Source organism: Haliaeetus albicilla, chromosome 22, assembly GCF_947461875.1.
Source record: "Haliaeetus albicilla chromosome 22, bHalAlb1.1, whole genome shotgun sequence".
In the NCBI taxonomy this organism is placed as follows: Eukaryota; Metazoa; Chordata; class Aves; order Accipitriformes; family Accipitridae; genus Haliaeetus; species Haliaeetus albicilla.
In genome coordinates this window covers 24,592,311-24,616,706 of record NC_091504.1, presented here as the reverse complement: position 1 = coordinate 24,616,706, position 24,396 = coordinate 24,592,311, and the positions used below count along the sequence as shown (strand labels likewise).

Below are 24,396 nucleotides of genomic sequence, written 5' to 3'. Positions count from 1 at the left end.
CAGTGAATTTTTTCCCACTGCCTGCATTCACCAAAACCATGGTGAAGACTCCCGTTCCTCTCTTCCAGAGAAGAGCAGAGCAGGTACCAGCACTTCTGCCCCAGTTTCCGCTGGGAATACAGGGCCTCCCCGTTACCTGCCGCTGACCAGTCTCACTGACCGTCTCTCCCCTTGCCGCCTCTCACACCCGCACACCCAGGCACTCCTTTTGCTGAGCTGGAAGTATGGCCCGTGGACTTCTCTCTGCACAAAGCCCCAGGATTCTGGCCGGCATCCTCAGCAGATGTGGGAACTTGTGTACAATAAGATGGCTGCTAGGTAAGACTGGGCAGTGATGGATTTATTCAGATTTTGAACTCATTTCCCACCCATGTTTTCCTTGCAGTCCAGCTGCCTGTGGGGAGGATGTGATGCATCTTGGAGCTGTGATGTCTTGGATCAGCGGTGATCACAACTCCTTCAGTGCAGAACTGGTCTGGGCGTCCTGCACCCTCTTTGGGAACCAGACAGTGGAAAGCCCAGCCTTCCACTGGTCCAGAGCTGCCCCCTTGACCAGGAGTCCTGGGAACCTGGTAGGAGGTGCATGAAGTTCTTGGGTCTCCAGCAAACCCCTTGCCCTGTGCCTGGTTCCGCTCTGAATGTGTGCTTGCAGTATTTAAGGAGGAGGCTCATCTACAAAAAGTGCTGAGGATGAGATGAACCGAGAAGCTCAGACCCCATGGCATAGCCCTGGATGCAGTCAGTGGCCAGGCCCTGGCTGGCCCCGTGTCCCAGCGAGGTCCCTGAGCTCTGTGCAGTGTCTCTGCCCTGCCCGTGGGGCTGTGCTTCAGAGCCTCTTCTCTCCCTTGGCTGGTAGGTCCCTGGGCAGTCCCCCCGTGGGTGGCTGAGGATCCAGGCCAGAGCGCATGATGGGAATGATGAGATCGTCCATGTTTGGCATCACCAAAATTTTCTGAAAAGAGGAATCCAGAATAACAAGTAAGTGGTTTTGAATACCAAGAAGTGACCTCGGCAGGAGGCACAGGAGCTCCGGTCAAAGACTGGGGCTGTGAACAGAAGATCCTGGGCTCCCATCCCCTCATCAGCAGCTGACTGTGCCTGGCCGTAGGGTATTACCAGCTCGGATATCTCAGGGTGGGGACAGGCAGAAGTTTTTCTTTGCCCTGCCCACCTGTATGGCTTCAAGGGTGGTCATGACAGGGGGCAGGGACCAGCACTTTGAAGCCATTCAAATGAGCAGCTCTTTGGGGGGATTTGACTACCTAAATATCTGTGGGGACATTTCTGCTCTTTGACTAGAGGTCTTAAAGGTGAGAGGATGAAAACAATCCGGCGGGTGCCTTGTGATGGTAAATCTCCCAAACATCCCAAAACCAGAGTGGATGGGTGAATTCAGCCCTGCTGGGGGGGTGTCTGCCTGGGACTTGCTGACACTCCTAATCCTCCCTGCTTGGTGTAGGGCTGCACATGCTGGGAGGAAACCACTTTTCCTCACCAACTCTAGTGCTCAGAGCACCAGCCCTTGGAGCTGGTTACTTAGGTTGTGTTTCTTGATTGTCCAAAGCTGGACAGACCAGACCAGATATTGGCTTTTTGTAGTGATAACCCTGGCCCAAACTGAGGTCTAATTATCCGTGATCACAGCAATGCCCATGCTTGAGTAGGGTTTGCTGAGACCTTAAACAGACCAGGCACCTGAAATTCATGCTGCAGCTTCTTCTCGATCCACTCGGTGACATGGAGGAATGTCACCTCCCGCTCACCCAGCTTTGGGCGCACCTTCAGCTCCAGCTGAGGTGGGACTCGGAAGCTGTACCTGCGAGGGGAAAGGAAAGAGGCAGAAAGCCTCATGTCCCGAAGCCCCAGAGCTGGCTCCTTGGCTGAGCCGCAGGGAGCAAGGGGAGCTGGAAGGAGGATGTACGTGGGTCCCCGCATGGGAGGAAGAAGAGCTGGTACCAGACACGGTCCGTCGGCGGCGGGGGAACATTCACGGCCAAGGTGCCTGCCAGCTCCTGCACCTCCACTGTCAGCAGCAGCGGCGTGTTGGAAACCTCCTCGATCTTCTTTTTGATAAACTCGTTTTCAGTGGCCTTCTGGAAGTACTTGGACTTGGCGATCTTATCCACAAAGCGCAGGATCTTCCGGCTTGTGCTGTTGCCGCTGACGTGGCTAAAGCGAGGGGAGCCACAGCTCAGCAGCAGGGTGAGACCCAGAGCCGTGCTGGGTTTCGGCATCCCCCAGCCTTCTGCCACAGCACCCCGCAGGGACAGGAGTCCCTTATGAAGGGCTGCCAAGATGTGCCGGGGTGCCTGCGTGTGCCTTCCCGCAGAAACCAGACCCAAGCCCCTGTGCTGGCGTAGCACCGTGCCTCCCCAGCATCTCCCCATACACCCCATGGTGCAGACCCCAAACAGCCCCTTACCCCTCGGTGCCAGGCGGTGGGACCCGCTCCCCCAGGGCTCCTGCAGGCTCCGCAACAGTGACATCTTCCTCGTCGGAGGAGCCAGCGCTGGAGGACTCTGCATCACTGTCTGCCAGCAGGATCAGCCGTGGCCTGGCGCTGCGAACCCCGAAGAGCATCACGGGGTGCCCTGGTGCCCAGCACCCTCTAGCCTCGCTCAGGCAAGAGGAGGATGAAACCCAGCCGTGCACAGTCTCCTTACCCCTCTCCAGCTGCCTCTGCCAGGCCGCTGTCCTCTGCAGCGCTCTCCTTCCCCAGCTTGCAGAGGTTCATCTTCGTCTCGAGTGTCATCTGCAACGAGCCGCTGTAGGTGACCTCCATGTCCACCCAGAGCCCTGCCGGGGAGAGGGACGGGGCGAGCTCCTGTCAGCACCACAGGGGCTGAGGGCTGCTCATGTGCCTGCTGAAACCTCCCTGCTTCAGGGACCGGGCTCTTACCTCGGTCATTGATGGTGGGGTTTGAGGCGCTGAGGACCAAGGGGATGGATGTACCCATGTCCAGCTCCGTCAGCGTCAGCTCGTTCATGAAATATGGCAGCTGATGGAGAGAAACCACATGGGGATTGTCACCGCAGCCTGGCACCTGCCGTGGGTCCGCGGGGATGGGGCTCCCCTGGGTGCTGTGATGCTCCTGCCTCTCACCTTGATCTTGCTCAACTTCTTCTGGATCTTACTGGACACTTGCTCAGCCCAGTATTGCTCCCGGAGGAAGTCCCAGAAGATGCGCCCCACCAGCGCATTCATCCAGGCCATGCACGTCTCACCGCGCCTGGCCGTGTCCTCGCCGAGCTGCGGAGGAACAGAAGCCACGAGCCCCTGGAGTGAGGTGGCCCCAGGAGCGGTGGGATGCGCTGTATGGGTGCTCCCCTCCACCACAGCTTGGCCGCTCAAACTGCGGTGCCAGGAAGGAGGAGATGAACCACAGGACTGGAATTGGCTGCACGCAGCGTCCGTCAGCCTCCACTTAGCACTCGTGTCCCGCTCCCAGTGCTGGATTTGTCCCACTCACCTTCGTGGGCGTGGGGCTGCCCAGCGCTCCATGAGGGGGGCTCTGGTCCAGGCTGCTCCCCACCTGTGCTGGCACAAATCGGGCCATGTAGGTGCTGTAATCCAAGAAAATCTGTCGGACGCTTCCCTCCAGGTCCTTGGGTGGGACAGTGGAGGGGATGTCCTCGGTGCTCCCTCCACTGCTGCTGCCGCTGCTCCGTGGAGCTGGTCCCACGCCTGGGGACACGGGGACATGAGTGGGTCAGGATGGTATGAGAGGTGACGTGCCACCTGGCTGTGATACACGAGTGGTGATGTGTCATGATGCACATGCGGTGACACGCTGCCCATCCGTGAATGCCAGTGACCTGCCACCCACCCTACGCTGCCAAGGGGGATCCTTCGGGCTCTCCCTGCTGCTACAAATGCTCTTGGCTCCTCCATCTCCCCCCCACGCTCACCACTGCCAACCAAGGGCTTTGTCCTCCCAGCACACGTGCAGCTCCCACCCCGGATCAGTCCCGGCACAGAGCAGAGGCCACGATGGCTGCTTCTCACCTGCCCTGGCTTTGCCGTGGCTGCTGCTGGGTGTCCCACGGGAGGCTTGCACGAGGTGCTGGTACCACTCCTCCTTCTCCCTCCCTGTCCGCCCGAAGAGGTACAGGCACCGCTCCCTGCAGTCCCCCAGGACGTCCTGCCCCAGCACCAGCGCCTTCTTTGTCCCTTCGCCCCTCTGCAGCTCTGTGTCGTGCTCCTCGCTGCTCCTGCACTCCACCTCCGCTGGGTTGGGGAGAAGAATGCAGATGGGGTATTTCTTGTTCCAGGTCCGCTTTCGGGCCAGGCTGGGGGGGCAGAGGAAGACCTGCAACACCGAGAGAGGCAGTGAGGCTGGGGTGCGGGGGGTTCTTACAAGGGGAGAGCCCCCTGCTCCCGCGGGAGGGTCCTTGGCACCGCTGGGCACACCTTGGCATCAGTCAGGTTGTAGCAGCGGTGGCTGACGAAGGTGGCGTCGAGGATTTCTTCCTCGAAGGTGGCTCGGCGCGGGATGTTGCTCTTGGGGTAGGAGAGCTTGAGGGTGGCTCCATCCAGCGTGGCGAGCACCGAGTGCGTGAGGGAGGGGTGGAAAAGCTCGGGGTCATAGATGTGCAGCTGGTTCATCCAGCCCTGGGTGGGAGGAGAGGGTGCCGGCTGCTTCCCGCTGCACCGTACGTGGTGGCAGCCTGCACTTGCTGCGGGCTCAGCGCCCCCTCGGTGCTGCCCCTCCAACCCCAGGCTCCCCTCTAGCCGGCACCCAGCACCCCATCCCGGACCACCCTTCTCCTACCTGGAGGTGGTGGGTTTCCTTTGGCTCGCCCAGGAGCAACTTGGGGCGCAGGTGGCCCCCCGGTCCCCGTGCCACCAGCGGAGACTTCGAGACGAGGAGGAGGATGGCGAGGAAGCCCAGCACCAGCCCGCAGATGAGTCCCAGGCAGAGGCCAGCGGTGTAGGGCGGCAGCGGCAGGACGAAGTAGCCATAGGCGAGGAAGGCGATGAAGGCGAGGGCTCTGCCCGGCACCGTGCCCCCCGGCCGTGCTGGCGGCGGCTCCTCGGGGGGCGGCAGCTGGGGTTCAGCATCCCGCTGTGCCACCTCCACCACCTGGATCACGTCCCCATAGGAGCAGATCTCGTAGCGGCAGTTCAGGATGGGCTCCCAGGGGCTCCAGTCCCGTGTCCGGCGGCCCCCAGCCCCACGGCCCCCCATCTGCCCAGGGCTGCCCCCCGTCTCCTGCCCCCCAGCACCTGCCTTCGCCCGGGGCATGGAGCCGGTCTCCTCAGCCATGAGCCGGCTCAGCCGGCTGAGGGGCTCCTGCACGGCCTCCGACAGCCGTCTCTTGGTGTCCTCCAGCCTGGCCTCCCGCAACCGGAGCAGGGCGGCACGGCTTTCCGACGGGGAGATGCTGGGGGAGGACGGGGCCGTGCGGGACTTGGCCGGGCTCAGCCGGGGCTGGGGGGTCCGTGGGAGGTCGGCCAGGAGCATCCCCCCAGGCTGGGGCGAGGGGAGAGGCTTTGTGTCCCCGTCCACAGCAAAAACAAGCCCGCAGCCGTCCCGTCCGCCGCCATCCTCCCTGGTGCCAGTGGGATGGAGCGTTAGCCCATCAGCGTCCCCATGCCGAGGCGAGCCCGGGGATGGTACTAGGGTTGGAGAGGCATCCGCCGCTGCCGCAGCCTGGTCTGCCATCGCTCGCATTGCCGACGGCGTCGGTGCTGTGGGGGAATGGGAGGAAGGAGCTCAGCTCCATGCCGTCTCAAGGCACAGCATATCCCTGTCCCGGTCCTGCCTTCCCCATCAGCATCGCCACGAACCACGGAGCAGGAGCGGGGTGCCCCTGGGGACTCTGTCACCGTGGGCTGGGTGCCTTCCAGCCTATTTCGGGATGCCCTTGGGGCCGTGGAGCTGTCAGCAGACGGGAAGCTCGTGGCTCTTCCTCCACTTCCCAGCAGGGATGGGATGGAGAGAGCACCGTGGTAAGATGAGCTCAATGATAGCCTGCGGGGAACCGCTTGTATAACGAGGATAAACCTCAGCTGGGCAATTAGTAACGGTCAGAGCCGTAAGCCAGGTCTGCAGCAAAACAAGGGGGATTTTCCCGCTCCAGGACATTCTGTTGGTGCCAGTGCAAGTGCAGGGGCTGTGAGGGGGGATGCAACATTGGCAGGCAGGACTTTCTGACTCCTCTAAATGTTTCTTGCTTAACCAACAGCAGTTTGGTCCTTGCTTAATGCATTGCATGAAGCTGAAATGAAGCAAGCCCGAGCTGTGGCCCCAGTTCAGCATGAGGATGCTCTGAAAGCAGGGGGTCGGTAATGTCTGTTTTTACTGGAGAGGGCACAAAAGTTTTCCTAATGCAAAAAGTCTCTGTAGCCCTGAGGGCGTTCCTGGCCATGGCAAAGTGTTGTCCCATCCCCAACAGCCACTGCGATCCCTCCATTGCTGCACTCCTGCCAAAGCAACGGGGCTGACCCCGCTCCCGAGCTGTGCCCCCTGCATGATTTTGGGAGGGAGGACAGAGGCTGCAGGACGGGCTCTGCAGGGCCATCCTGGGACTGAGCCCAGCACCCAGCAGGTTTGTGGGGTGCTCGAGCTCCGTCACTGCCCTCTTCCCCTGCCAGCATCCCTGCGGCAGGAGCCAGGATGCTGTCCCAGGGGAGCCGGGCTGAGCATGACCCGGCTACTGGCAGGTGCTTCCCCTCGGGCTGCCTTACACCCAGCATCCACGTCGCCCTGGATCTTCAAAGCATTTCACTGCCACGAATTAATTACAGGCTGTGCCGCAGCTGCCTCCAGCGCCATTTATATAATCTCACGTTTCGCGGCTTTTGCTTTGCTTCTGATTTACAGGAGCCACTTGTTAACCCCAAATAATCCATGGGTGCTTACCCCGGTAATACCCAGCACCTGGCAGAAACCCCGGCTGTGGGGCTGGTGCCATCCAGCCCGCGGGCAGGGCTGCCAGCACTGCGGGCACCGCCGGCAGCCCCCGGCAGACGGAGTGGTCCGGGGCACTAGGCAAAGCACCGAAACAGCAAAACGGGGAGCGAGCAGAGGGAAATGGAGCTGGGCCTGAGAAAGGACATTTTCCCTGATGCCATGGGGCCCTGTACACCTCCCGCCCAAGCATGGCAGGTGGGGGGCAGCTGGGACCTCCATTTGCCTCTCATTGTGCAGATTTCTTAGTGGCCCCACAGCCATCCCCAGTATCCCCAGTGCTGCCTATCGCCCTCCCTTGCCCTTGGCTGTGCCTACCAGAAAGCCCTGGGGCTGGTCCTCGGCTGCTCCTGCCCGGCCGCCGCTCCCCGTCCCTGCCGGTTTAGGGGGGCACCAGCTCCCCGGCGCTTGGCAAGGGCTCGGCACTCCTCTGCTTTGCCGTGCCTGCCTTTTCGTCACCACCACTCCGGTATTTGTGGGTTTTAAAAGCTAAAAAAAAAAAAAGACGACTGTTTCCTGAGAGACCATTAGCACAGTGGAAGACGGAGATAATAATAGCCTGGGTTTGTATGGGAGTTTTCATCTGGCAGGGACGTCAAGTACAGCGGGGGCTATAGATATGTTGCTGAAACGCAGCCACCTCTGGGGAGCGTGGGTGCCTGGGAGGGTGGGGAGCACTGGGGATGGACCCCACTGGGTGCCGTGGCTGGACCACCAGCACCCCGAGATGGAGGGTCCACACGGAGCAGCCCCGGTGAAGGCTTTGCTGCTGGCTCAGGCTTCGCTGCTGGCTCAGGCTTCAGAGAGCAAATATCGAGCCCAGAGGTACCCCTGGCGCTGACTCCTCGGTGCCAGCACTAACCTACCATCCAGCCCAGAGCTCGTCCCCAGCCTGTGACCATGGGGGCATGCAGGGTAGGGGGAATCTTTTTGCTCTTTATAGGATAAATTGAATATGAAGGTCCTTGCAAGTATTTTCATCCAGCGCCAGGGGTAGCTGGGTGGGCATGGCTGGGCGATGGAGCCATGGGGATGACAGTGGCTTCAGAGGCACCAGCAAACAGCTCTTGGGGGATGTTCCCCACAGCCTCCACACAGCACCTGCCTTGCGGAGTTTTGTGAGCCCAGCCCCAGTGGTACCCAGAAGGGATCGGTGCTGTATGGGAGGTCCCTTTGAGGAGCGGTGCTTGGGCCACCCATCCCGGGAAGGTCACGTCTCTGCAGAGCCTTGAGAGCTGCGAGCGCCCCAGCTGGGCAGGGACACAAGACCCCTAATGACTGCTGACCCCCCTTGCTGCTTTCGAAAACACCAAAGCCATAAACATCAGCAAGCCTCTCCGCTGGACCCAGGCTCTGAATTTCCTCTCCCTGCTCTCAGCTCTGGTTCAAATTCAGGGATTGGACTTGACCTGGCACAGAGACAAGCTGCGGCCTGGACCAGGCTGGTGTCTTTGAGCATCTCCCCCCAAAATGCTCTCTTTACATGCCCGAGGCAGCAGGACCCTCCGCGGCACGGCACAGCACGGCACAGCGTGGTGCTCCCCGGCATTAGCTCAGCCCAGGGTGCAATACCTACAAACCGCTTGGAAAGAGAAAGTTTCCCCACGCCGGGATCTGCCCCATCCATGCCCTGAGCCGCTCGCTCCCAGGTGGGCACTGCTTGACTGGTGTTTGCTTTTGTTGTAAAATCAGGGAGAGTTAATTGAAAAATTGATTTCCAGCAGCCCTCTCCAGTTAATGAGAGGTGACGGTGGCTGGGGCAGAGGGCTGGCACTGCCGGCGGGGACAGTGGCACAGCTCTGCCTGGGCGCAGAGGAGGCTTTCATCACCCAGCCAAACAAGCTGGAAATCCCTCATCTAATTAACTCCACAATATACCGCTACAGAAACCAAATTGCTGCGGTTATTAGCGCTGTAACTGGAGAGCTCTCTGCATTATCCTGTGATTAAGGAGCGTGGGGCTTTGAAGAAAGTCTCACTGCAACCTCAAGACATAACTTTGGGCAACGGGTAGGGTAGCATGGGATCCCAGCTCTGTCTTCTGCTCCCGCTTCCGCATCACATCGCTCCTTCTCAGGGGATTTACTGGTGGATACTGGAGTGGATTTCATGCTGCTGGGGGAGCGAGGACCCCGGCAGGCTTTGGCACTGCATGAATGCCTCCAGGGTGGCTGTTTCTGCTAGGGTGCTCAGAGCCACCCAGCCCCAGCACCCGGTCTGGTACCCAGTGACCTGCACCCAAAGCCCCCCCCTCCCTGCGCTGTCCCAAGGCTTGAGCTCAGCCCTGCCTCTGCTATGGACTTTGCTTTGCCCCCATATCTCGGCCATCCTCATCCTCTGCCCATCTTCCCCAGACCTTCGCATCCCTCGTGGCGTGGCCCCTGCAGCTCACAGGAGAGCTCTCAGCCCTGGTTTCACCAGGACACAGCCCTGGGGAAGGACCCAAATGGTTCACCCAACTATTTCATTAGCACAGGCACAGCTTCACCCTCTGAACTGGTTAGCAGTTCAGACGTCCAGGCGGACAATGCTGCCGAGACACAGGGGCCCAGTGGCCGCTGTGGCTCCTTCCACTGGCTGAAAATCTGCGCCCCAAAGGCGTACACGGCCCTTGAGTCTATTTGGAGCCTTTCCCGACACCCCGCTCGTTTGATCTCGGTGGATCATAAAGTGAGGTGCTTTCAAAACAGCAAGTCACCCATTCTCCGCGCGGTGACACGGTGCGTCCTCGGCTCCCCGCCGCCCCACGGTGCTGCAGTGAGAGCCCCTTCCTCCCCCTGCCCGGGTGCCTGCCACAAATCATCAATCCCTGGGGCTGGAGTGGGGAGCTCAGCCTGCCCGAGACGAAAGCCTGACCTAATTCAAACCGGCAGCATCCAGCGGGCAGGAGCGCTGGCCCCACGCGGGGTTTTCCATGCCGGGCGCTGGCCCCACGCGGGATTTTCCATGCTGGGCACAGCCCCAGGGTGAGCTCCTGGCTGATGGACACGTTCGGTGGCATTCGGGAACAGGGACCCATCCAAGCGCTTTGTTGCGGGCTGCAGGGCTCTGGCAGCAGGGCCGGCTCCTTGGGACAGTCCCTGGCTTCTGTCCGAAGGGTGCCGGCATTTTTGCTCTTGCACCAAGAAAGGTGCCATTTCTGTGCGAGCCCGCTGGATGAAGGCTCATCCAAGGCATCCTCAGATAAAACTAGGGAAGAAGAGACTTGCGGTGCGTGGTTTTTTTGGAAGGAAAAGGAAGCCGCACGCAGCTCATCCCTTGCCAGAGCCTGCCGAGCAGCCGGCTGCCTGCGGTTCACCTTCAAAGCCCTTACCTTTGCCACATGCCGGGCTGCTGCCTCCTCCTCCTCCTCCTCCTCCAGGAGCCCCAAGAAGGGACGCAGCTCAGACCCCGCATCCCTTTCCCCATGCTGGCCTCCGTGGGGAGGGTCCCCACGGGTGACCCCCGGCTCTGCGCTCCCGGGGTGGCGGGACGGGTGGTCCCCACGGAACCTGCACCCGCATCCCCATCCACTGAGCCCCTGGCGTGTGCGTGGTGGGGGAGCCCCCGGTTTGTCTCAAGAGCTGCCCGACCTCCATCACCCACCCCGGGCAGCTCTGCGGGGTTGGGGGGGGGGCTGTGGTGGCCCCGGTCCCCTCCCCGCGGGTCCCCGGTTCCCGCAGCGCCGGTACCTGGGCCAGATGGGGGGTCCCGGTGCCGCCGGGGAAGGGTCGATCCTGGTGCTGGAGAAGGACGAGCAGCCCCGGTGCCACCGGCGAGAAGGACTGGTCCCAGTGCCGGGGGAGAACCGGTGTTGGTGCCGGGGGCCGGGGAGGGGGGGGAGGATGACGGGAGGGTCAGTCCCGGTGCCGGGGGAGGACCGGACCCTGCACCGGGGAAGAAGAACCGGTGCTGAAGGAGGCCGGGCGGTCCTGGTGCGGGGATCTGATGTCGGTGCCGGGAGAGGAGGGTCGGTGCCGGTGCCGGTGCCGGGGGTGAAGAGCCGGTGCTGCGGACGGAGGATATCCGTCCTGGTCCCGGTGTCGGCTGTGGATCACCGGTACGGGGCTGAAGCTCGCCCCTCTCCAGCCGCCGGTGCCGGAGCATCCGCAGGACCGGACCGGGGCCCCGCTCCGCCCCCCCCGCCGCGGGTACCGGGACCCCCCCCCCGCCCCCGGTACCGCCGGCACCGCAGCGCCCCCTGCCGGCCGCGGGGTGGGGGCGCGGGGGAGGCGGGGTCGGGGCGGGGCAGGGGCGGGGCAGCGGTGGGGCGGAGGGGGCGGGGCCGGGGCGAGCGGAACCGGGCCGTGGCGGCGGGCGCAGCCATGTCCTTCTGCTCGTTTTTCGGGGGCGAGGTGTTCAAGGATCACTTCCAACCGGGTGAGCGGGGCCAGGGGGAATGGGGGGGGGGCTCTCCGTGGGGTGGGCAGGGGTTGGCCCCCGAAAAAGCTGAATTCCTCCGGATGAGTGTGTGTGGGGAGTGTCCTTCCTTGTGGGGCATCCTCCACCCGTGGGGACCGGGTTCCCTCTCTGGGGTCCTTTTTGGGGGATTCCCCCCATGGGGAGGGGGGGGAGATCTTGCCTATAAAGGTGGGGCTGGGGGGGTGTCCCCCTATAGGGGTCCATGGGAGGGACCCTGTCGTGCGGGGCTGGGCTGTAGAGGAGCCCCTATAGGGAATATGGGTCCTGCCCCACGTCCCAAAACCTCCCGCTCCTCTGCCTGGCCCGGGGGGGTCTGGCAGCAGCAGCTGGCAGTGGCCCACGCGGGCAAAGTCCAGCGTGGGTGGGTGTCCCATGTCACCCTGCTGACCAGTCCTCACCGCTGCCCACACCCCCCCCCTCCAGCCCCCCCAATCCCTGGTAATCGCTGCTGGGAGCCGGCCGGGGGGCTGCCCCCAGCACTGACCCCTCTCCTGCCGCCCTCCCCAGGCATCTACGTCTGTGCCAAGTGCGGCCATGAGCTGTTCTCCAGCCACGCCAAGTACGAGCACTCGTCCCCGTGGCCAGCCTTCACCGAGACCGTCCACGAGGACAGCGTGTCCAAGCGCAAGGAGCGGCCGGGGGCTTTAAAGGTGACGTTTCTGAAACATTTGGGAAGTAGCAAAAAAAAACAAAACCCCATGGCCTTTTTTTTTTATGAGCCTGTCTGCTGAGAAAGACAGCTCACTGTCAAACCCTCTCCTTGCGTTTCTAGGTGTCTTGTGGCAAGTGTGGCAACGGGCTCGGCCACGAATTCCTCAATGATGGGCCAAAGAGGGGGCTGTCCCGCTTCTGAATATTCAGCAGCTCGCTGAAGTTCATCCCGAAAGGTAAAAGCTGTGGCTTGGCAGCTGTTCCGCCCGACGTAGTTATTTTTGGGGAAGCTGCTGATAGCCAGGCCACGCTGCGTGTGACGCACTGCTTTCGGCAGAGCATAGCTAGCCATTGTCGTGGTTTAACCCCAGCCAGCAACTAAGCACCACGCCGCAGGTCACTCACTTCCCCCCCCACCCAGTGGGATAGGGGGGAAATCGGGAAAAGAAGTAAAACTCATGGGTTGAGATAAGAACGGTTTAATAGAACAGAAAAGAAGAAACTAATAATGATAACACTAATAAAATGACAATAGTAATAATAAAAGGATTGGAATATATCCAAGTGATGCACAATGCAATTGCTCACCACCCGCTAGTTGATGCCCAGTTAGTCCCCGAGTGGTGATTCCCCCCCACCCCCACTCCCCCAGTTTATATACTGGACATGATGTCACATGCTATGGAATACCCCTTTGGCCAGTTTGGGTCAGCTGCTCTGGCTGTCCCCCCTCCCAACTTCTTGTGCCCCTCCAGCCTTCTTGTTGGCTGGGCATTAGAAGCTGAAAAATCCTTGACTTTAGACTAAACATTACTTAGCAACAACTGAAAACATCAGCATGTTATCAACATTCTTCTCATACCTAACTCAAAACCATAGCACTATACCAGCTACTAGGTAGATAATTAACTCTATCCCAGCTGAAACCAGGACACTGTTCAGATAAGCCAAGGAGCCACCTGCATCCTAAATAAATCTCCCCTGCATCAGTCTGCCCAGCTCGGCAGGAGCTCCCTGACCTCCCACGGTGAAATGCAGAGAGTGCTGGAACTCTTGGATGCGGCCGCAGGTCCCTGTGTGTCTGAGGGGTGGCTGAGCCTTGGGGGTTTTCTGGTTTTCTGCTGGTGGTGCAAAGTGAGGGCAGGGAGTTTCTGCAGCAGCGTCAAAGGGGCTGGGAGAATTTGCTGGTTCACTCCTTGGGGAAGTCAGGTGGGAGCTTTGAATATTTGCAGGTGCCCTACGGGTAGGGAGTGGGTCTGTGGTGAAGGGCAGGGCTTCTTGCTGTTGTGATTATCATGCTGTTTGCTTCCCCCAAGTCAGAAAAAGGCTTTGGGAGGCCAAGTTCAGGGCAGCACCCTGGCCACAACTTCCTTTCCTGCTTGACGGACTACAATGGCTGTGAGATGTTAGCTGCATGTAGCAAAATAACCATATAAAAGGGACTGGGGATTCTGGAGCAAGATACACAAGCCCTGATTTTTTCTCCCTGCTCTTTTAGGCAAAGCAGACAAGGACCTGAAGGAGAAGTAAGCGAGCTGCTCTACTTGGCACATGGCTCTTGGGCTGATCCTGCGTTCACACCTTGGGGTGCGCTGTCTGGTCAAGGGGGCACCAGGAGCAAAAGAAACTCTGAAGAAGCTCCTGGTTTCCCTGTGCCGGTTCCCTCTTGGGGCTGCTCCGGTTTGGGGTGCTGGGAGGAGCACGGGGGAGGTGAGGGGAAAAATGGGGTTGCTGAAGCTCTGTGCTTGCTGGGTGACAGGTTGTATGACCTTTGCCTGAGGGTGTTTCACATGAATTGAGGTGATGCAAAGGCTACAGCTCTTCATTTTAGCCACCCTTAGCCCCTCCCCAACCATCTGTTCTCCCCAGCATCCCCGCCTTTGCTGGCAGCAGCTACTGCTGAGTCCTTTCGGTTTTGTCCATTAAAGCAGCACGCGTGCCTGCGGTCCTGCCTCTGCTGAGCTCTGGGGCGGTTTTGCTGGTGACTTCAGCTGAGCCAGGACACCCTCCAGATCACAGCCAGGAGGGGCCGATTCTGCCGTGGCACTGATGCAATCCAGAGTCGCTCCACTGGCATTTCCAGGGAGTAACGCTGGATTAGCTGAGGTCAGAGCCTGGGTTAATCTCTGGTGCTATTCTGGGCTGAGATCATGGTATGAATTGCCCTATATAAACCCTTCCAGGGTGCTAGGGCAAGGATGATTTTATGATCCCACTAGACAGCATCCAGGTATTTTACCCCTATACCCATTTTGCACACAGTAGAGACAGTTCTAGATTTCCCGCATCCTCTGGGCTTGATTCTGACTTGGCCTTACACGAGATTTATCACTGTGCTATGAACTCCAGTGGCACTAACGGTTCCTCCTTGCTGTACACTGGTGCAAGGGAGGCCAGAACCGGGCTCACGGGCTGCGCTTAGCACAACTCAGGCTTTAGGAATCACATCTGCGTTCCCTCTGCGCTCGGAAGGGCTGTGACACTGATTTCTCCTTAAATCGGCATCAGATTCGTGGCCTTCCCTCCCTGTCCCAGAAACCAAATCCTCCTCTGAAATCAAGACGCTAGGATTTTTGAAGACCTTTTGCTGACCCGTGGGTCCGGTGGTACAGCTCTAGTGCAATGCGTGGGTGGTTTGGTGAGGCTGCGCTGCAGGTGCTGCTACGGTGCAGCTGCACTCAGGGGCACGTCGGAGGTTTTTCTCTGCATGTGTTTTGCCTCAATCCCACCCTTACGAGGGCACCAATAAAAAGTGCAACACGCCAGCTCATTACCTTGAGCTCATTGCTGGTCTTGTACCTCTTTCAATATTGAAAATAAAGCACTGATTCACTGTGTTGGAGAAATAACCTCTTCTCTTAAAAAGCACTAGTGATGGCACCCTGGTGCATCTGTCATGGGATTCCTTCTCTGCTTGGTTTTCCCAGTTTTGGATGCAAGGATGGGGAGGCTGCACCAGCGGTGGGATGCGTGCGAGGCAAGTATAAATGCAGGTATGAATGCAGGGCAGGTTTCTGTGTCTCCAAAGCCCTGGCCAGAAGGCTGAGAGCAGATTTCACCTGATGTCTCCGTCTCCAGCCACGGACCCGCATCCCTGGGTGCAGACACGTGGTGTCTTGCATCCAGCGTGGTCTCGCATCCCGAAGGATTAGCCTGAGGTCGGTGCGTGTGGTTTTATCCCCTGCCTGTTACTGCTGCCCCAGGTTTTGCCGGGTGAAAGGACGATGCTGATGCATTGGAGGCCTTCCAGCATTCCTGGGGTCAAAACTTTATTTGGGGAAGGTGTCCTTTTCACTCCAGTTAGCACTTCAGTTTTTGCCCCACTGAAGCTGGTTTTACCTTGTTTCATAGTGTGTTCTTGGTACCTTCTGGGCTGGCAGGATTTTCTGGGCAGAAGGGATCTGAGTTTTAGTAGTGTCTCACAACGGTTTCTCTGCATGAAGCTGCCTGCAAGACTGGAAGGTACAACCCTTCTCTGCCTCCCAAAGGTCCCTTTGCCCTGGCAGGGTTGGATACCGGGTTCATGGAGGCTGAAGACTTGAGCTGGGCTTTGCTGAACTCCAGTTCCCTCCTCCAAGGGGGTAAAGTCTGCTCTGGAGCACAGGAGCCAGCACCACGTCTCGCTCCTGCCCTGCCGCTGGCTCGTGCACCGTGGCATCACCCTCACCACCTTCCCCATCTGCAGGATGACCTCTGGCTCTAATTACTAATCAGGTTCAAGCCTGAATGTTCAAGCTGCTTTTCGACCGATTAATCCCCTGATCTGCTGCTTTGCCCCTGATCTGGTGACCTCCACGCGAGCCTGGGAGGGCAGGAGCTGCCCCTTTGCTTCCCACCCTGGAACACGACGGGACCATCCATCCCTGGGATGCCTCCCCGCTGCCCCTCGCCCACGGCACTGGGAAGGAAGATATTTTTGGGGTGGTTTCCCCAGAGATGCTGCGGTGGAAGGAAACCTCCTTGGGACCGCCAGCGGCAAGGGGACGGCGATAATTCCTCCCACTCGTGGGTTCTCCAGCACTGTGTGCCACGGGGAACCCAGCCACAATTCCACGCTGCCTTGCAGTTTGTGGACGCAGGCACGGGAGGGTGCAAGTGCTTTTCCTAACCCTTCCCCAGGCGTTGGGAGGAGGGAAGGGATGAGGCTGGGGTGGGCACGGCAGTGGCTTTGTCTTCCTGTGGATCCACCCGTGCAGCAATGAGAAGGAAAATTACCTGGAGCCAAAAAAACCCTCAAGATGGTTTAAATAAGGATGGGATGTTTTTCTGGAAACCTGGCCGGAGCCGCCAATGCCAGCAGGGATTTTGGTCAGGGGGATTGGCAGCACCCGGTGCTGAGGATGCAGGATGCGACCCTGCAGGGCAGATCCCATCATCCCTGCCCTTTTCCAGCTCCACGGAGCACCCCTGGCCATCCCGGGCACCGTGGCGTCCCTCGTCCTACCCCGGACCGCTGCGGGTGCTCAGAAACCTGCTCTGCTCTTCCCTGGCTCTGTGGCACTGGGCATCCCCATCGCCTCCGCTGGGCTGCGGCCAGTCCTTCCCCTCTGCCGTTCATCCTCATTTTATTATTACGCTAATGACAATTCTGGCTTAATAAGAGGATTTTGCTTAGTTGGGCAAAAGCAGCCCCACATCAGCAACACGGGTTTAATGACAGAAATTGAATTACGTTACCAGGTCGACGCAAACTTCCCTGGTTGTTTAAAAAATCATTAATTTCCTCCGCCGTAGCCTCCAGCTGACCTCCATTTTTAATTTTTTAATTTTTTTATTCGCATGCCATGAAGAGGACCTGCCTCTTTGACCCTCCTCGGGATGGCTCCAGCGGACGGCAAAGCAGCCAGAGCATGGCAAGATTTAGATTAATTCTCCTAATAACAACGACAAGCCCTATAGAAATTATGTTACACAAGGAAAAAGAAAACGACCTGGAGGCATTAGGAAGCTGTAATTACCGTTATTCCTTGGAGCCAGCGCTGCGGGAGAAGTGAGCCGGCTGGCCGGGCAGTCCTCCGCCTGCACCTGGTTGCTTTTACCTGAAATTTTCACTTGTATTTCAAGCTGCCCGGGATGGCTTCTTCTGTTCTGTTTGTGTCGTTTTATTTAATTTTACCCTTTGATCAACAGTTTTTCCCACTCCAGCTGAGCCCGCGGGCTGCCCTGTGCTGGCAGGTCTGCAGGCGTGGTGGCACACTGAGGGCAGGAGGAGGCTGTAAACATGCACCGAGACCCCAAAGCAGCACTTTTGGGGTTTTACACATTGGGGCATCCCTCGGGCAAGGCAGCACAGCCTGATTTGGGGTGTTCTTGCACAGTCAGGTCCCAGCAGACGGGTGCCTTCAGCCCCAGCCATGGCCTGGAGCTGCGCCAGGATCCCGTCCTGGTGATGAGCTCTGGAGCATCACTTTGCTTAAAAGGGATTACTTGAATTCTTTTGGGGGCAATAAGGGCTGGAGCTGGTTTTGTGTCAATTACAGAAAATAAAGTGATGGTAATTAAAAAACCACTACATGGCCCTGATTTTCCCCGAGGCGCGGGGGGCTGTCAGGAGGTGAGGTGCCCCCCCATTGCCCGGCTCACCCGCTCCATCCCGGGGAGCTCACCTGTCCCTCAGCACATCCAGCAACAGCTGGAGAAAATTAAAGGCTTATTCCACTTCTTTTGCTGATAATAACTTCATCTCTTCCCTGTTCCAGGCTGCCTCCCACCTTGAGACACCGCTTGCCGGGCAATCGCTGACCTCGTTCCTGAGGTTTGGTTATTATGGCTGAACCTCCAGGAGCCACGAGGTGGGGAAATTTGTTTTTGGTTTGCGGTGTGCATTAATTAGGGAGATAATGACTGGAAAGATTCAGAGCGAGTCTGAGCGTGCTGGAAAAATGTTTAGCCCAAGGAAAATTTAAATCTTTCTTTTTTTTTTTCCTTCCTGGCTGTTGAGATCTGACTTTTTAAGGCAATTAGTGAGGGTTTATTTGTTAATCAGTCGTACTTATACACTTGCTTTGGGGTCTTATCTCACGCTCCCAAGTGCACATCGCTTCTAATCATGATCTTCATTTTTGATGTGGGAGATACCCGTCCCGGGCTGGCTGTGCATGCCACGGTGCAGGCACGCTCCTGCGCTCGGCAGCAGCTGCACCAGGACGCGACGTGGGCTGATGCTGGTGCTGCCCTTCCCGTACCCAAACAGCCGCATCCACCGTGGGGTCCAGCCTCAGCCCAAGCGTGTCCCAGGTTTTCAGGGGTTGCTTCCCTGCATGGGTCTCCCAGACTCTGCCCAGGGTGGGTCTAATCACCCCCAGCTGAAACCCCATCCCATGCCGTGGGTGCAGACAGAGCCGGTGTCAACCTCCGAAACGGCAGTGCCGGTCCGGAGATGCCCACAGCACTTCTCCCCGCTCCGCGCCCCGGCATGGAGCTGGATGAACTGTCCCCAAAACACATCACCCCTGTGGCCTTGGGGAAAGGGCCCACCAGGGAAAGCCACTCCGGACGGTGCTGGGATCGGTCCAGCACCGTGCCGGCATCGGTCCAGCCCCACGGCTGCTCCCATGGCTGCTCCGATGGGCCACGACCCAAAAACCCACCGGTGGTGGGCAATGCCCGGCTGGGGCTCTCCTCTCTGTGATCCTCATGGCGCGTGCTTTTAAGCGATACACTTTACTGTCTACAATAATGATTTGTTGCTTGTAAAACCACCGTGATTAACTACAGTTTAGCCTCCTGGTTTCATGTCTTATCATGTTTCATCTCACACAAAAGACATTTACAGTCTATTTTCAACTTCAAAGCAAATGCTTCTTGCGTGAGCATTAAGGAAGGCAAATATTTAAGCAGAACCTGTATGGTATTAGCGTCTCTTGATGTTCCCTGCTGAGTGAGGATTGATGGCTGCCTCAAAAGGCAGGTTTTTCCTATTGTTTTATGCACCAGTGATTAATATTTCATGTTCCCACTGTTATATATTTGCTGGCTGGCACTGGCCTACCCTGACAATGCTTTCTTCGTGTCTTACATGTCCAGCTTTTATACACTTCAATATAAGAAGTGTGACTCTTGGCAGGGTCAAGAGACTTATTGAAGCCTCCTGCCCGAGTTTTTCAAATTAAGTTCATCTTGATGGCATTAGGGCGGATGGCACGTTCTCCTTCTCCACCAATACCTCTGTCCTGTTGTTCTGCCCCAGCCCAGAGCCCTTCGCTGCCCCAACTTTCGGGTGGGTGCTGCAGGCTCTGTCTCTGCCTACCTGGCCGTGCACCCGCTTGGATGGGGACAGTGGGGACAGCACCGCGGGGACCGAATCCTGCAGCAGCAAGAGAGTGAGGCTGGATGCTAACCCACCACAGCCCTGCAGAGATGGGGGGATATGGACCGGGGCAAGAAGCTGCTCCCATCCCTGGTACCACCCTCTGCTCAGTGCCTACGCCACACCGGCATCGCCCCGAGCCCATCTCGGTGCTGCCGTCACCATCCAGCACCACGCGTGCCGCCCCGGCGGGGTTTCTGTTCCGCAGCACCGGAGGAAGAAATGCAATGTTTGCACTGGACTCGCCAGCACTTCTGCACCGCAACCGCCAAAAAAAATCCAAGTTCCCCGGCCAGCCTTGTCAGGGCAGGATGAAAATAGCCCAGGACCGAATTCCTCCGCTTTGAACACGATGACACACTGGCGTGCATTTGTCTGAACGCTAAACATATTAAGACCAGGAACTGTAAGGGACGGCTCTGCTTATCATCCAGCTCGGAGTTAATATAATTCAATTAGCATGAACAGTAAATATAGCTCGTTTTAATTTAGATGGAGGGGTTGCTGTGTCTCCATCCTTTAATTTCAGGAGTAGGGAAGCTGTGGGAGGACTGCCAAGAATTTCTGCAAAACCCACATTTTCTCCGGGGCCGCGGGCTCTCGCTCCGGGTGCTCCGCAGTGGCGGTGCGGAGGCCACCTCCGAGGAGCCCGCGTGCTTGATGAGTGGCACTTGGTGAGGGGCTTCCCGGAGGGGCAGGGAGGGTATGATGATTTTGAACTGCATCGTTATTAGATGCAAAATAAAGAGTGGAAAGCCACCGGGAGGGAATAAGCGGTGCAGTCTATTTAAAGAGGAAAAGATCAGCTTGGGAGAGATGCTGGAGACATGTGTCTTCAGGGCTGTGCTGCATTCTTTGGAGATTATTTTAAATGCGTGCATCTTTTCTGCATCACAGTCTATCTTTGTTCCCCTCTGACGTCTTGAGTCGGGGCTGGTATTTTATGGCCACGGCTGTGCCTGCCAGCAGCACGACAGCTCTGCTGGAAATTAACTTCTCTGTGCTTTAAAAAAAATCTCACAAGCATAAAATTCAAAGAAAGAGACCAAACTAGTTAATCTCGGATTAATTTAAGCCGCTGGCTCCGGCGGGCGAAGCATCGGAGCTCTGACAGGGATGTAACACAGGCGGGAGGTGCTGCCTCTCCCAGCCATGTCCCGTGTCCGTCTGTCCGTCGGTCCAGGCATGGGGGCATGGCACGCTGCTCCCTGCCCTCTGTCTGGATGAGGTAACCCTGACTGTGGTGCTTTCCATCGGCCCATCCCGGACAGTGGGACAGAAATCGGGTGACATGCTCTTTTCCCGGGAAGTCCGTCTCGGAGGGAGCGGGGTTTGTGGGTGCAAGCGTGTGCGAGGGGTGAGGTCGGTGACGGGTCATGGGCTAATGAAGCTCATGAAATACATCCTTCTCTGCTGGCTAGGCCAAGTGGAGTGTTTTCTATCATCTCTCCCGACATTACCGCATGACTTAGATTGCACTTAATTAAAATAGCTCATTTAACTGATGGCTCCTAAGATGCAATAGTGGAGATTGTCCGCTTTTCCCATCCAGCCCACGTACAGCAGAAGGATGTCAACAACTGGGTACTGCTGCTCCGGTAGGATGCGGGGACACCAGTGGGGACCGTCTGCCTGTGCCGCTCCGGCTCAGACGGTGCTCGGATAGAAACAGGCATGAAGGGATGGCAGGTTCAGTGCTCAAAGAGCTTTTGAACGTCCTGGGTTGTCCAGTACCTGGGATCTGACCCTCCCTGTCCCCCAGCCCATCCATGAAGCGAGGTAGAGACCAGCAGCCCCCACGGAGCTGGTCCAGGTTATCCCATCACCCCGCTGTGCTGCGGGATGGGAGCTAGAGGCTCTGCCGGTGCCGCTGGTTGGTTCGGCCTCAGCCACGCTTCCCGGTGTGCCTCTGAGGTGGGGAGACACCATCTTCTATTGCATTACCAAAACCCTCTTATCTTTACCCACTTCTCAGAGTTCACAAGGCCCACAGCGGGTGGGATGTTCAGGCTGGCTGCATCTGCCTCCCTGGCTCTTTAAAGCTCACCATAATTAATAACCTGTTAAAAATCAGCCTCAGTTTGAGCAATGGGCAAATATGTCCTTTCCCAGCCCAGAAGCACCGGCTGATGGGCACGGAGAGCTCAGCCCTGCTTGTCCCATTGCTTTGCAGAGCTGGATGCATCAGTTGAGGATGTGCCCGGCTCACGGGCACATGGAGCTGTGCTGGAACGGGGCATGAGACTGAGGGGTCTTGGCTGCCGAGACCCCTGCAGAAATGGGGTACCGTGGGCCTGATCCTGCCTGCAGAGTTGATGGGCGAGCGGGCGGTGCAGTGGGGAGCACGGGGCAGGGCTGGGTCTGGGGACACTGATGGGGCTGAGTTGCTCCACCTGGCTCATGCATTGCCCAGAGCAGGGTTTAAAGGATGAGTTGAGCTGTGGTTTGGGGTAGGGGCTGCTTGGGGGGGGTCTCTGTTAATGCCGTGACCCCAAAATCCTCCAGGTAGAGATCGCTGGAGTCAGCAGGAGCAAACCCTCTGCCTGATGGCCCCATCTGGTGAGTGGATGCATCAGCTGAACACAGCAAATCCCCAAGACCTGACTTAAACATCAACTCTGAGCTGCACCCTCATCTTATGCTCTTTATTGTGTATTTAAAAAACTGAACAATAGATGTCGCATATATGCTAGTAAACATCAGGGTGAAATGCTGGCTGTGGGGTGGGAGCCGCAATGCGGAGCCCCCGGTCTGGGTGGTGGATCATGGGGGTACTGCTCAGCAGGGCTCCCGCACCCCCTGCCCTGAATATACCCACCCCCCTCAATGAACACCCTGTTTTGTGGGTGCATGAGTCTTCCAGAGAGCTGTGAGCTCAAGCAGGTCTTTGCTGGGAAACTTCATTACTGGAGCTTTTGTCCATCCCTGGTGGGACCCACGTGGATGGCGATGGGCTGGGGATGGCGGGGGGAGCTGGAGGCTTTGGAAAGGGGGGGCTGCAGCTCTCAGCTGGTTTTCCCATGGGAAGGAGGCTGCTGTGGTCCCTCGGGCTCTTTGTAAGGGGGTTTCCCTCTGGAGCACCGTGGCTGGTGCAGCCCAGCCTGCCCGGGGGACACATCTGCGAGCTCTTGGGCTCCCCGGGGCTGAAGGAGGCTCCTCGCAAAGCTGGGTCACTGCTGGGGTTCCTGTGCTGCAAGGAGAGGACGGGGCTGCAGTTGGCTGTTTTTTGGGTTTTTTTTCGCTGTCTGCTTTGTTCCAGTTTAGCTTGGAGGTACGGTATTTGTGGGGGGAAAAGAAAAACCCAGTGGTTGCATATTCCTGTGTACCCAGGCTCCCCAAAACAGCGGTCTGCACGCTGCAGACCCCCATGCAGCATGTCCCGGCTGTGCCGAGCACCGGGCGGCACGGATGTGCCAAGACACCCGGCCAGGGCAGCCGCCCACGTGTGCGCTGGGCTTTCTCGGCACGGGTGTTTGCACGATGGGCGAAGTTAAGCCTGGAGCCTTCCTTGTTTCTGAGGGATTTGTTGGGAGCTGGGCTCCCTGCGAGGGGCGAAGGTGAGACGAACACCTCTGCTTCGATGCAGATTAAACCGGGGGAAATAACGAAAGGCTGTAATTTGCCAATACATGCTGAAAGGCGAGACGGATCGTGTCTTCAATTACAGCTGCTCACGTGCGTGAGTTGCTAAAATATGCAAGGTATTCATTTAATTTCTCCATTTGAGGCCAGTGCGGTATCCTGATCCTTATCAAACCCGTGGCTTGGACGTAGGCTCTGGGGCGGAAACGTGCTCTTGCAGACAGCTCGTGTCAATCCAAGGCACCACTTAAATCTTCAAAACTGGGCCCAAACTGAGCCTATATGTGAGCTTGTGCAGGTTGCTGTTGGAGGAGGATCATTTTTACCCAGTATTGTGCAGGATCTGAATTTCTGTTTTGCGTGACAGCAGCGAGGGAGATTTCGGATCCCGGGGAGCAGGGAGCACCCAAGGGGACCTGTGATTCCTCCGAGCTTGGCCTCAACGAGGCCGTGAGTACCTCCTGATGCTCCCCGGGCTGTCCCCAGCATCCTGAGGACAGGGTTGTGGCTGGCGCCAGCAATCCTGCTCCATCACCGGCACTGCCGCCCTGGTCTCCCCAGGGATCCGCTGCAGAGCCGTCCTGGTGCCCACCGGGAGAGCTCTGGCTGCAGAGCTCCAGCCCATGGGAAAGGTTAAATGACTGCAAACCATAAGGAAGTCTGTAAAATTAGTGGCTAATTAGCAGCAACTATGGTCTACATCATACCATGTTGCTGCTCTGTGCGGGGATGGGTACATGTGCGACACTGTTTTGCTCCCCAGCCTCAGACATTTGCATTTGCTTGCAGCCTAGAGCTACCATGTTGTAATTGCAAAATTAGGACAAAACAAGTGATTTGTTCCTACAAACGATAAGAGCAAATGGAAACACCTCCCACCAGAGCTCTGGCAAGGCAGACATCTGCCTCCTGGCGCTGCGGTCTGCAGGGAGGGAAGGGATGCATGGGGAGAGCATGGCCGTGCCTGCAGCCTCCCGGGCAGGACTGGCACCGCTTGGTCCAGGTGTTGGGAAAAATGGGCCAGAGCTCGGAACCCTGCTCCATGTGTGGAGCACAGCACATGGCGATGGATGCGGGCTGGTGCACAGGCTGGTGTCAACTGCCACAAAATCTGTTGTCCCCCGTTGCTGCACAGAGGGACGGGACCCCAGTAAAGGCTCCCAGTGCCTCCACATTGCTGCTGGTGATGCTGGTCGGACATGGGTTATTTGTTGGTGAATTTACGGGGTTAGTATTTTCCCTTCCCTCTGCTCCGGCTGCGGGTAGCTCTGAGCTGGGCAGCCGCTGAGGCGAGTTGAGCCGAGGACTGCTAAGCATTTGCTGTAGAATCTGAAGAATTTGGAGTGAAACCCCCAAAGAAATTAAGGACAGATGGGTTACAGGGGAAAAAAGAAACCCAGATTCCTTCTGCCGCTTGGTGCCTGCCTTCAAGGCAGCCCCTCGTCCCCGTTGCAGCTTTGTGCTGGCCATGGGGCTGGATGGGCATCCTGCGTGCCGGACGAGCCACCGCAGGGACACCAGCACCTCTGCCCTGGGGAT

The 24,396-nt window shown here is 58.1% G+C and overlaps 2 protein-coding genes across 2 annotated transcripts; one reads left to right on the top strand and one right to left on the bottom strand.

The window, feature by feature from the left end:
- Positions 1-319: 319 nt before the first annotated feature.
- On the bottom strand, positions 320-7,350 carry LOC104315517 (testis-expressed protein 2-like). Its single transcript, XM_069810495.1, has 12 exons — positions 7,233-7,350; positions 4,773-5,692; positions 4,412-4,612; positions 4,007-4,310; positions 3,471-3,685; positions 3,104-3,250; positions 2,900-2,999; positions 2,664-2,796; positions 2,423-2,560; positions 1,957-2,169; positions 1,696-1,816; positions 320-952 (listed from the first exon to the last, which is right to left on the bottom strand). Exons 2-12 carry the CDS (start codon positions 5,673-5,675, stop codon positions 827-829), a joined length of 2,601 nt encoding a protein of 866 aa, XP_069666596.1. The 5' UTR covers positions 5,676-5,692; positions 7,233-7,350; the 3' UTR covers positions 320-826.
- Positions 7,351-11,172: 3,822 nt separating this feature from the next.
- On the top strand, positions 11,173-14,803 carry MSRB1 (methionine sulfoxide reductase B1). Its single transcript, XM_069810498.1, has 4 exons — positions 11,173-11,273; positions 11,823-11,965; positions 12,088-12,202; positions 13,465-14,803. The coding sequence occupies exons 1-4, from the start codon at positions 11,219-11,221 to the stop codon at positions 13,494-13,496; spliced, it is 345 nt and encodes a 114-aa protein (XP_069666599.1). The 5' UTR covers positions 11,173-11,218; the 3' UTR covers positions 13,497-14,803.
- The last annotated feature ends 9,593 nt before the right edge of the window (positions 14,804-24,396 follow it).

What these genes read in the sequence shown, in the direction of transcription:
- LOC104315517 (XM_069810495.1), bottom strand. Translation starts at nt 5,675, where the DNA reads ATGCGAGCGATGGCAGACCAGGCTGCGGCAGCGGCGGATGCCTCTCCA. An exon ending in AGAAGTTGAGCAAGATCAAG is followed by an intron (nt 3,000 to 3,103) that starts GTGAGAGGCAGG and finishes TCTCTCCATCAG; the next exon opens with CTGCCATATTTCATGAACGA. An exon ending in CCACCGCCTGGCACCGAGGG is followed by an intron (nt 2,170 to 2,422) that starts GTAAGGGGCTGT and finishes CCCTCGCTTTAG; the next exon opens with CCACGTCAGCGGCAACAGCA.